The sequence below is a fragment of the Heptranchias perlo genome, chromosome 12 (assembly GCF_035084215.1).
Source record: "Heptranchias perlo isolate sHepPer1 chromosome 12, sHepPer1.hap1, whole genome shotgun sequence".
Lineage (NCBI taxonomy): Eukaryota > Metazoa > Chordata > Chondrichthyes > Hexanchiformes > Hexanchidae > Heptranchias > Heptranchias perlo.
Genome location: NC_090336.1, coordinates 5,960,535 through 5,972,719, shown reverse-complemented (window position 1 = coordinate 5,972,719; position 12,185 = coordinate 5,960,535). Strand labels below are relative to the sequence as shown.

Genomic DNA, 12,185 nt, shown 5'->3' with positions numbered 1-12,185 from the left:
ATCTCCTACTCTCCAGGGAAAAAAGTCCCAGTCTATCTAACCTCTCCCTATAAGTCAAACCATCAAGTCCCGGTAGCATCCTAGTAAATCTTTTCTGCACTCTTTCTAGTTTAATAATATCCTTTCTATAGTAGGGTGACCAGAACTGTACACAGTATTCCAAGTGTGGCCTTACTAATGTCTTGTACAACTTCAACAAGACACCCCAACTCCTGTATTCAATGTTCTGACCAATGAAACCAAGCATGCCGAATGCCTTCTTCACCACCCTATCCACCTGTGACTCCACTTTCAAGGAGCTATGAACCTGTACTCCTAGATCTCTTTGTTCTATAACTCTCCCCAACGCCCTACCATTAACAGAGTAGGTCCTGGTCTGATTTGATCTACCAAAATGCATCACCTCACATTTATCTAAATTAAACTCCATCTGCCATTCATCGGCCCACTGGCCCAATTTATCAAGATCCCGTTGCAATCCTAGATAACCTTCTTCACTGTCCACAATGCCACCAATCTTGGTGTCATCTGCAAACTTACTAACCATTCCTCCTAAATTCCCATCCAAATCATTAATATAAATAACAAATAACAGCGGACCCAGCACCGATCCCTGAGGCACACCGCTGGTCACAGGCCTCCAGTCTGAAAAACAATCCTCTACAACCACCCTCTGTCTTCTGTCGTCAAGCCAATTTTGTATCCAATTGGCTACCTCACCTTGGATCCCGTGAGATTTAACCTTACATAACAACCTACCATGCGGTACCTTGTCAAAGGCTTTGCTAAAGTTCATGTAGACCACATCTACTGCACAGCCCTCATCTATCTTCTTGGTTACCCCTTCAAAAAACTCAATCAAATTCGTGAGACATGATTTTCCTCTCACAAAACCATGCTGACTTCCTAATCAGTCCCTGCCTCTCCAAATACCCGTAGATCCTGTCTCTCAGAATACCCTCTAACAACTAACCCACTACAGATGTCAGGCTCACTGGTCTGTAGTTCCCAGGCTTTTCCCTGCCGCCCTTCTTAAACAAAGGCACAACATTTGCTACCCTCCAATCTTCAGGCACCTCACCTGTAACTCTACTTGAAATAATTCTCCAGTTAATCATACTGCTGTTAAAAAAAACTCTGTACTCCCACCCATCTATTTCCAATTGACTATTACCAATGAAAATAGTTGAAATTCTTTGAAATCCTTCCCCTATGACTTTCCTATCTGGTAGGTGCCAATCTACCTATGCCACAAGTAAGAAAGGAATTTCCTTAAATATGCCCAGAATCTGTCTTCCGGTCTGGTTGAGGTTGATTAGACTGGAGTTCTTCATTTTTTTGCAAGGCTCTATCAAGTTGAGTAACAAACTGTCTGTTTCCCAAGCAAATGCAGAATTTGATTGTTAAGCATTAAATCTGAAAGTTAAATCCCGAGCAGGAGTTAAAATATTTATTTTTTTAATTGCAGATTTTCTTTTTCTAAAGATGGCAGAAGCACCACCATTGTGCCCAAACCAAATCCAAACGTGCCTATTGGGCAACGTTTTGGGATGTCCTCCCTTGACGCTTTGAAGGTTAACAAGTTGTATAAATGCAGTAAGTGTAAAATTTTTACTTGTTTTGTGTGAATTTAATGAACATGTTGAACCGATAGACAGAATTTTGTGACTAATCATAAAATAAAACAGATTGGTCCCAGTGAGTAGCAAAACGTACGTTCAGTTACCAGAATTTCCTACTCAATGAATTGTTGATCTTATTCAAGGCCATGTAGAAATAAAGAACTGGAATTTAGGTTTATTTTATATGGTTTATATTTATGATGTCCAATTTACCATTGAGTCAACCATCCTTTATAAACCAGCTCTAGAGATCCACCCACAGCTCAATCATTAGCAGGAACTATGCACAAGACTCAATTTGATGTGCAACTAGCAATTACTTTATTTCATTACTTCTACATAGTCAAGGGTAGCACGATTATCGTTGTAATCAGCGCAAACAGAACAATAATTTAGTTTTGGAATTACTGTAACACAGGATTAGCTAGGTTCAATTCAGTATAGCATAACCTAGTTCAGAGTTATAATGGCATAGATGTTTCTGTGGTTAAATGGGATCTCATTAAATTAGGAACTCTAATGAGGCTCTGGCATACGTCTTGCAAAGTCTCCAGATACATATCAAATTTTCAATCGTTGAGTTCTGTTTATCCGAAGTTCTGGGATTATATTGTATTTTTAGATATCTGTTTCTGCATTGTACTTGGTACATTACTTACTGCTGGTGCTTGGTGCTGTTCTTCTTGGATTTCAGGATTATTGTTTGCATAATCTTTTGCCACAATAGCTGCTATTTAACTGGCAACAACAAATTTTTCAGCATAGAAATTCCTTTAGGCATTCTGCTGGGAATCCTAGATTTGGAAGAGGAAAAGGTGTTTATGCAGAGGGAACAAAGGAAGGTGTAGTTGCACATGAGACAATTGGTATCTACTTCCCCTTGTCCCAACAGCTGCATGGTTAGATCCAGTCACAACTACTTGGGTATGTGGACTTACCCACGTAGTCTATAACTCATGTGGAAGGCTGTGATCAAGTTATATCATCTTCTCCTCAAAAATTACACCACAAGCACAGGCTGTGAAGCTGACCACAGCATTACATTTCTATGCATTTGAAGCTCGACACCATCCAGGACAAAGCAGCCCGCTTGATTGGCACCCCGTCCACCACCATCACTCCCTTCACCACCGGCGAACAGTGGCTGCAGTGTGTACCATCCACAGGATGCACTGCAGCAACTCGCCAAGGCTTCTTCGACAGCACCTCCCAAACCCGCGACCTCTACCACCTGGAAGGACAAGAGCAGCAGGCACATGGGAACAACACCACCTGCACGTTCCCCTCCAAGTCACACACCATCCCGACTTGGAAATATATCGCCGTTCCTTCATCGTCGCTGGGTCAAAATCCTGGAACTCCCTTCCTAATAGCACTGTGGGAGAACCTTCACCACACGGACTGCAGCGGTTCAAGAAGGCGGCTCACCACCACCTTCTCAAGGGCAATTAGGGATGGGCAATAAATGCCGGCCTCGCCAGCGACGCCCACATCCCATGAACGAATAAGAAAAATCCAAGCCGCCATTTGATATATTTGTCAGATCAAAATGTGCACAAATATATCAAACAAGTGCCAGGCTTAACTTTGCACTCTTCCGCAGGTGAGAGAATTGTTTTTATTCATCTGGGACCAAGATATACGCACATGGGACAGTGTTGACCCAGTGTGCCATCTGCTACCATGCTTGCTGCACATTGCAGTGTTCAGAAGGCTTCCCCTCAATCACAAGTGTGCCTACCTTCTTCTGCACCTCTCCCAGGAGAATGTCTAAGTTGTCTTCATCAAATGGGACAGTTCTACCTCCATCCTCCCATTCCATCTCCAGTTTCTTGACTGCAGATTTCCAGCAGGCTACAAGATGAGCTTGCTTCAACTTGGATCAGCAGCCCTTTAAGAAGTGCTGCCCTATGGAGATGGAAGTAGGCAGTCTTGGTGATAGAGCGGATATGTGGTCGGAAGCTCATCTCAGGGTCAAATAGGACGCCAATGTTGAGAACGCTCTGGTTCAAGCTCAGACAGTGGCCAGGGAGAGCGATGGAATCGGTGGCTAGGGAACGGAGTTTGCGCGGGGCCAATGACAATGGTTTCAGTCTTCCCAATATTTAGATGGGGGAAAGTTTTGCTCATTCAGTACTGGATGTCGGTCAAGCAATGTTACAAATGAGAGACAGCGGAGAGGGTCGAGGGAGGTGGTTGCGAGGTAGAGCTGAGTGTTGTCAGAGTACATGTAGAATCTGACGTGTTTTCAGTTGATGTCGCAAGGGGCAGCGTGTAAATGAGAAATAGAAGGGGGCCAAAAATAGATCCTTGGGCGACTGCAGAGGTAATGGTGCGGGATCAGGAAGAGAAGTCATTGCACACTCACATTGACTACTACCCTCGGTTTAGCAGGTTCCACTCACATTGACTACTAACCTCGGTTTAGCAGGTTCCACTCACATTGACTACTACCCTCGGTTTAGCAGGTTCCACTCACATTGACTACTAACCTCGGTTTAGCAGGTTCCACTCACATTGACTACTAACCTCGGTTTAGCAGGTTCCACTCACATTGACTACTAACCTCGGTTTAGCAGGTTCCACTGACAAATTGACTACTACCCTCGGTTTAGCTGGTTCCACTGACAAATTGACTACTACCCTCGGTTTAGCTGGTTCCACTGACAAATTGACTACTACCCTCGGTTTAGCTGGTTCCACTGACAAATTGACTACTACCCTCGGTTTAGCAGGTTCCACTCACAAATTGACTACTAACCTCGGTTTAGCAGGTTCCACTCACAAATTGACTATTACCCTCGGTTTAGCAGGTTCCACTCACAAATTGACTACTAACCTCGGTTTAGCAGGTTCCACTGACAAATTGACTACTACCCTCGGTTTAGCTGGTTCCACTGACAAATTGACTACTACCCTCGGTTTAGCTGGTTCCACTGACAAATTGACTACTACCCTCGGTTTAGCTGGTTCCACTGACAAATTGACTACTACCCTCGGTTTAGCAGGTTCCACTCACAAATTGACTACTACCCTCGGTTTAGCTGGTTCCACTGACAAATTGACTACTACCCTCGGTTTAGCAGGTTCCACTCACATTGACTACTAACCTCGGTTTAGCAGGTTCCACTCACATTGACTACTACCCTCGGTTTAGCAGGTTCCACTCACATTGACTACTAACCTCGGTTTAGCAGGTTCCACTGACAAATTGACTACTACCCTCGGTTTAGCTGGTTCCACTGACAAATTGACTACTACCCTCGGTTTAGCTGGTTCCACTGACAAATTGACTACTACCCTCGGTTTAGCTGGTTCCACTGACAAATTGACTACTACCCTCGGTTTAGCAGGTTCCACTCACAAATTGACTACTAACCTCGGTTTAGCAGGTTCCACTCACAAATTGACTATTACCCTCGGTTTAGCAGGTTCCACTCACAAATTGACTACTAACCTCGGTTTAGCAGGTTCCACTCACAAATTGACTGCTACCCTCGGTTTAACAGGTTCTAAACACATTGAGAACTGTCCTCCATTTAGCTGATTCTATTCACATTGACTGCTACCCTCGGTTTAGCTGGTACCATGCACATTGACTACTAACTTCGGTTTAGATGGTTCCACGAACATTGACTACTAACCTCAGTTTAACAACTTCTACACACATTGACTACTAACCTCAGTTTAACAGCTTCTACACACATTGACTACTAACCTCAGTTTAACAGCTTCTACACACATTGACTGCTACCCTCGGTTTAACAGGTTCTACACGCACATTGACTGTTAACCTCGGTTTAGCTGGTTCCATGCACATTAACTACAAACCTCGTTTTCACAGGCTCTACACGCACATTGACGACTAACCTCGGTTTATCAGGTTCCACACTCACATTGACTACAGCCCACATTTTGGCAGGTTCCACACTCACATTGACTACTACCCTCGGTTTAACTGGTTCTACACTCACATTGATTACTACCTTCAGTTTAGCTTGTTCCGTGCACATTCACTACTACCCTTGTTTTAGCAGGTTCCATGCACATTGATCACTACCCTCGGTTTAGCTGGTTCCACGCACATTGACTACTAGCCTCAGTTTAGCAGGTTCCACACTCACATTGACTACTATCCCCGGTTTAGCTTATTCCACGCACATCGACTGCTAACCTCAGTTTAGCTGGTTCCAAGCGCATTGATGACTAACCTCGGTTTAGCAGGTTCCACACTCATGTTGACTGCTAACCTTGGTTTAGCTGGCTCCATGCACATTGACTAGTAACCACGATTTAACAGGTTGTTCACTCACATTGACTACTACCCTCGGTTTAGCTGGTTCTACACTCATATTGACAACTACCCTCGATTTAGCTTATTCCTCGCACATTGACTACTAACCTCAGTTTAACAGCTTCTACACACATTGACTACTAACCTCAGTTTAACAGCTTCTACACACATTGACTGCTACCCTCGGTTTAACAGGTTCCACTCACATTGACTACTAACCTCGGTTTAGCAGGTTCCACTCACATTGACTACTACCCTCGGTTTAGCAGGTTCCACTCACATTGACTACTAACCTCGGTTTAGCAGGTTCCACTCACATTGACTACTACCCTCGGTTTAGCAGGTTCCACTCACATTGACTACTAACCTCGGTTTAGCAGGTTCCACTCACATTGACTACGACCCACGGTTTAGCAGGTTCCACTGACAAATTGACTACTACCCTCGGTTTAGCTGGTTCCACTGACAAATTGACTACTACCCTCGGTTTAGCTGGTTCCACTGACAAATTGACTACTACCCTCGGTTTAGCTGGTTCCACTGACAAATTGACTACTACCCTCGGTTTAGCAGGTTCCACTCACAAATTGACTACTAACCTCGGTTTAGCAGGTTCCACTCACAAATTGACTACTAACCTCGGTTTAGCAGGTTCCACTCACAAATTGACTATTACCCTCGGTTTAGCAGGTTCCACTCACAAATTGACTACTAACCTCGGTTTAGCAGGTTCCACTCACAAATTGACTGCTACCCTCGGTTTAACAGGTTCTAAACACATTGAGAACTGTCCTCCATTTAGCTGATTCTATTCACATTGACTGCTACCCTCGGTTTAGCTGGTACCATGCACATTGACTACTAACTTCGGTTTAGATGGTTCCACGAACATTGACTACTAACCTCAGTTTAACAACTTCTACACACATTGACTACTAACCTCAGTTTAACAGCTTCTACACACATTGACTACTAACCTCAGTTTAACAGCTTCTACACACATTGACTGCTACCCTCGGTTTAACAGGTTCTACACGCACATTGACTGTTAACCTCGGTTTAGCTGGTTCCATGCACATTAACTACAAACCTCGTTTTCACAGGCTCTACACGCACATTGACGACTAACCTCGGTTTATCAGGTTCCACACTCACATTGACTACAGCCCACATTTTGGCAGGTTCCACACTCACATTGACTACTACCCTCGGTTTAACTGGTTCTACACTCACATTGATTACTACCTTCAGTTTAGCTTGTTCCGTGCACATTCACTACTACCCTTGTTTTAGCAGGTTCCATGCACATTGATCACTACCCTCGGTTTAGCTGGTTCCACGCACATTGACTACTAGCCTCAGTTTAGCAGGTTCCACACTCACATTGACTACTATCCCCGGTTTAGCTTATTCCACGCACATCGACTGCTAACCTCAGTTTAGCTGGTTCCAAGCGCATTGATGACTAACCTCGGTTTAGCAGGTTCCACACTCATGTTGACTGCTAACCTTGGTTTAGCTGGCTCCATGCACATTGACTAGTAACCACGATTTAACAGGTTGTTCACTCACATTGACTACTACCCTCAGTTTAGCTGGTTCTACACTCATATTGACAACTACCCTCGATTTAGCTTATTCCTCGCACATTGACTACTAATCTCAGTTTAGCTGGTTCCACGCACATTGACTGCTACACTCGGTTTAGCTGGTTCCATACACATTGACTACTAACCTCGGTTTAGCTGGTTCCATACACATTGACTACTAACCTCGGTTTAGCTGGTTCCATACAAATTAACTACTAATCTCAGTTTAGCTGGTTCCATACACATTGACTACTAATGTCAGTTTAGCTGGTTCCATACACATTGACTACTAACCTCGGTTTAGCTGGTTCCAAGCACATTGACTACTAACCTCAGTTTAGCAGGTTCCACACTCACATTGACTACTAACCTCAGTTTAGCAGGTTCCACACTCACATTGACTACTAACCTCGGTTCAACTGGTTCTTCACACATTGACAACTAACCTCGGTTTAGCAGGTTCTACACACATTGACTACTAACCTCGGTTTAGCAGGTTCTACACACATTGACTACTAACCTCGGTTTAGCTGGTTCCATGCACATTGACTACTAACCTCTGTTTAACAGGTTCTACACGCACATTGACGCCTAACCTTGGTTTAGCAGGTTCCACATTCACATTGACTACTACCCACAGTTAACAAGTTCTACACTCACATTGCCTACTACCCTCGTTTTAGCAGGTTCCATGCACATTGACTACTACCCACGGTATAGCTGGTTCCACGCACATTTACTACTTTATTTTTATTCGTTCATGGGATGTGGGCGTCGCTGGCGAGGCCGGCATTTATTGCCCATCCCCAATTGCCCTTGAGAAGGTGGTGGTGAGCTGCCTTCTTGAACCGCTGCAGTCCGTGTAGTGAAGGTTCTCCCACAGTGCTGTTAGGTAGGGAGTTCCAGGATTTTGACCCAGTGATGATGAAGGAATGGCGATATATTTCCAAGTTGGGATGGTGTGTGACTTGGAGGGGAACGTGCAGGTGGTGTTGTTCCCATGTGCCTGCTGCCCTTGTCCTTCTAGATGGTAGAGGTCGCGGGTTTGGGAGGTGCTGTCGAAGAAGCCTTGGCGAGTTCCTGCAGTGCATCCTGTGAATGGTACACACTGCAGCCACAGTGCGCCGGTGGTGAAGGGAGTGAATGTTTAGGGTGGTGGATGGGGTGCCAATCAAGCGGGCTGCTTTGTCCTGGATGATGTCAAGCTTCTTGAGTGTTGTTGGAGCTGCACTCATCCAGGCAAGTGGAGAGTATTAAATCACACTCCTGACTTGTGCCTCGTAGATAGTGGAAAGGCTTTGGGGAGTCAGGAGGCGAGTCACTCGCCGCAGAATACCCAGCCTCTGACCTGCTCTTGTAGCCACAGTATTTATATGGCTGGTCCAGTTAAGTTTCTGGTCAATGGTGATCCCCAGGATGTTGATGGTGGGGGATTTGGCGATGGTAATGCCGTTGAATGTCAAGGGGAGGTGGTTAGACTCTCTCTTGTTGGAGATGGTCATTGCCTGGCACTTGTCTGGCGTGAATGTTACTTGCCACTTATGAGCCCAAGCCTGGATGTTGTCCAGGTCTTGCTGCATGCGGGCTCGGACTGCCTAATTATTTGAGGGGTTGCGAATGGAACTGAGCACTGTGCAATCATCAGCGAACATCCCCATTTCTGACCTTATGATGGAGAGAAGGTCATTGATGAAGCAGCTGAAGATGGTTGGGCCTCGGACACTGCCCTGAGGAACTCCTGCAGCAATGTCCTGGCGCTGAGATGATTGGCCTCCAACAACCATTACCGTCTTCCTTTGTGCTAAGTATGACTCCAGCCACTGGAGAGTTTTCCCCCTGATTCCCATTTTACTAGGGCTCCTTGGTGCCACACTCAGTCAAATGCTGCCTTGATGTCAAGGGCAGTCACTCTCACCTCACCTCTGGAATTCAGCTAATTTGTTCATGTTTGGACCAAGGCTGTAATGAGGTCTGGAGCCGAGTGGTCCTGGCGGAACCCAAACTGAGCGTCGGTGAGCAGGTTATTGGTGAGTAAGTGCCGCTTGATAGCACTGTCGATGACACCTTCCATCACTTTGCTGATGATTGAGAGTAGACTGATGGGGCAGTAATTGGCCGGATTGGATTTGTCCTGCTTTTTGTGGACAGGACATACCTGGGCAATTATCCACATTGTCGGGTAGATGCCAGTGTTGTAGCTGTACTGGAACAGCTTGGCTAGAGACGCAGCTAGTTCTGGAGCACAAGTCTTCACACTACAGCCGGGATGTTGTCGGGGCCCATAGCCTTTGCTGTATCCAGTGCACTCAGTCGTTTCTTGATATCACGTGGAGTGAATCGAATTGGCTGAAGACTGGCTTCTGTGATGGTGGGAATATCGGGAGGAGGCGAAGATGGATCATCCACTCGGCACTTCTGGCTGAAGATGGTTGCAAACAGCCTTGTCTTTTGCACTCACGTGCTGGACTCTGCCATCATTGAGGATGGGGATGTTCACAGAGCCTCCTCCTCCCGTTAGTTGTTTAATTGTCCACCACCATTCACAATTGGATGTGGCAGCACTGCAGAGCTTTGATCTGATCCGTTGGTTGTGGAATCACTTAGCTCTGTCTATAACATGTTGCTTCCGCTGTTTAGCATGCATGTAGTCCTGAGTTGTAGCTTCTACTAACCTCGGTTTAGCAGGTTCCACACTCACATTGACTACTACCCTCAGTTTAGCAGGTTCTACACTTACATTGACTACTAACCTCGGTTTAGCTGGTTCCACGCAAACCGACTGCTACCCTCGGTTTAGCTGGTTCCACGCACATCGACTGCTAACCTCGGTTTAGCTTGTTCCAATCACATTGACTACTAACCTCTGTTCAGCAGGTTCCACACTCACATTGACTGCTACCCTCGGTTTAGCTGGTTCCATGCACATTGACTACTAACCTCGGTTTAACAGGTTCTGCACTCACATTGACTACTAGTCTCGGTTAAACAGGTTCGACATTCGCATTGACTACTACCCTCAGTTTAGCTTGTTCCACGCACTTTGACTACTAACCTCGGTTTAACAGGTTCCACACTGACATTGACTACGACCCTCATTTTGGCAGGTTCCACACTCACATTGACTACTACCCTCGGTTTAACTGGTTCTACGCACATTGACTACTACCCTCGGTTTAGCTGGTTCCACACTCACATTGACTACTACCCTCTGTTCAGCTGGCTCCATGTATATTGACTATTAACCTCGGTTTAGCAGGTTTATTAGATTCATCCAGGAGTCCAGCAGAAGTGAGTGGTGGCCTCCGTGACTACTAGTGCACACCAATGGATCCGGTATACCATTGAAGAGATGAATGGAGTCAGCAGAATAGGGAGGCAGGTGGAAAGTGGCAGAGCAGTTATCATTCGGCAGCAGTGGAGGGGAACATTAGAACAAAAGAACATAAGAAATAGGAGCATGAGTAGGCTATACATCCCCTTGAGCCTTATCCACCATTCAATAAGTTCATGGCTGATCTTCGACCTCAACTCCACTTTCCTGCCCGATCCCCATATCCCTTGATTCCCCGAGAGTCCAAAAATCTATCTATCTCAGCCTTGAATATATTCAATGACTCAGCATCCATAGCCCTCTGGGTGAAGAAATTCCTCCTCATCTCAGTCTTAAATAGCCGGCCCCTTATCCTGAGACTATGCCCCCTAATTCTAGACCCTCCAGCCAGGGGAAACAACCTCTCAGCATCTACGCTGTCAAGCCCCCTCAGAATCTTGTATGTTTCAATGAGATCACCTCTCATTCTTCTTAACTCCAGAGAGTATAGTCCCATTCTACTCAATCTCTCCTCACAGGACAACCCTCTCATCCCAGGAATCAATCTAGTGAACCTTTGTTGCACCGCCTCTAAGGCAAGTATATCCTTCCTTAGATAAGGAGATAGAAACTGTACACAATACTCCAGGTGAGGTCTCACCAAAGCCCTGTACAATTGTAGTAAGACATCCTTACTCCAACCCCCTTGAATTAAGGCCAACATTCCATTTGCCTTTCTGATGGCTTGCTTTACCTGCATGTTAACTTTTTGTGTTTCTTGTACGAGCACACCGAAATCTCTCTGAATACAAACATTTAATAGTTTCTCGTCATTTAAAAAATATTCTGTTGTTCTATTCTTCCTACCAAAGTGAATAACCTCACATTTCCCCACATTTTACTCCATCTGCCACCTTCTTGCCCACTCACCAACCCGTCTATCTATATCTCTTTGCAGACTCTTTGGGCCCGATTTTAGCAGGGCTGCGGGTTCTCGGCGGATGGGCTAGCGGGCGCGTGGGTAATTAGTGGGTTTCCCGCGCGATCATAGCAGGCAAACCACTAATTGGAGCCACTTACCTGCTCCTCCGGGTTCCCCGCTGCTGATCTGCGCGTCGGGCGGGCTGCGCATGCGCAGTAAGATCTGTCAGCTGGAGGCGTTCTATTATATTGAATTTCAGAACAACTCACATCACACATTATATTGGCACCACTACTGCCATGTCTTCGCGAATCCTGTCCGGTTTGTGCAATAATGCCCGCTCCTGGGTATCACTATGAGGACCCACCACTGATGCCACCCATTGTGTCACTGCAGAGTGGGTGTAGGTGTATTTGCAGGGCTCTTCTGCGCAGACGACTGAGAGACA

At 45.7% G+C, this 12,185-nt stretch overlaps 1 protein-coding gene across 1 annotated transcript in view; it reads left to right on the top strand.

Annotated features, from left to right (window-relative positions):
- Positions 1–5,491, top strand: part of LOC137328125 (low choriolytic enzyme-like) — a 193,366-nt gene extending 187,875 nt beyond the window's left edge. The window contains exons 13-14 of the mRNA XM_067994304.1: positions 1,469–1,596; positions 5,391–5,491. Of these exons, the coding sequence (XP_067850405.1) occupies positions 1,469–1,596; positions 5,391–5,491 (229 nt within the window). The remainder of the gene's footprint in view (positions 1–1,468; positions 1,597–5,390) is intronic.
- The last annotated feature ends 6,694 nt before the right edge of the window (positions 5,492–12,185 follow it).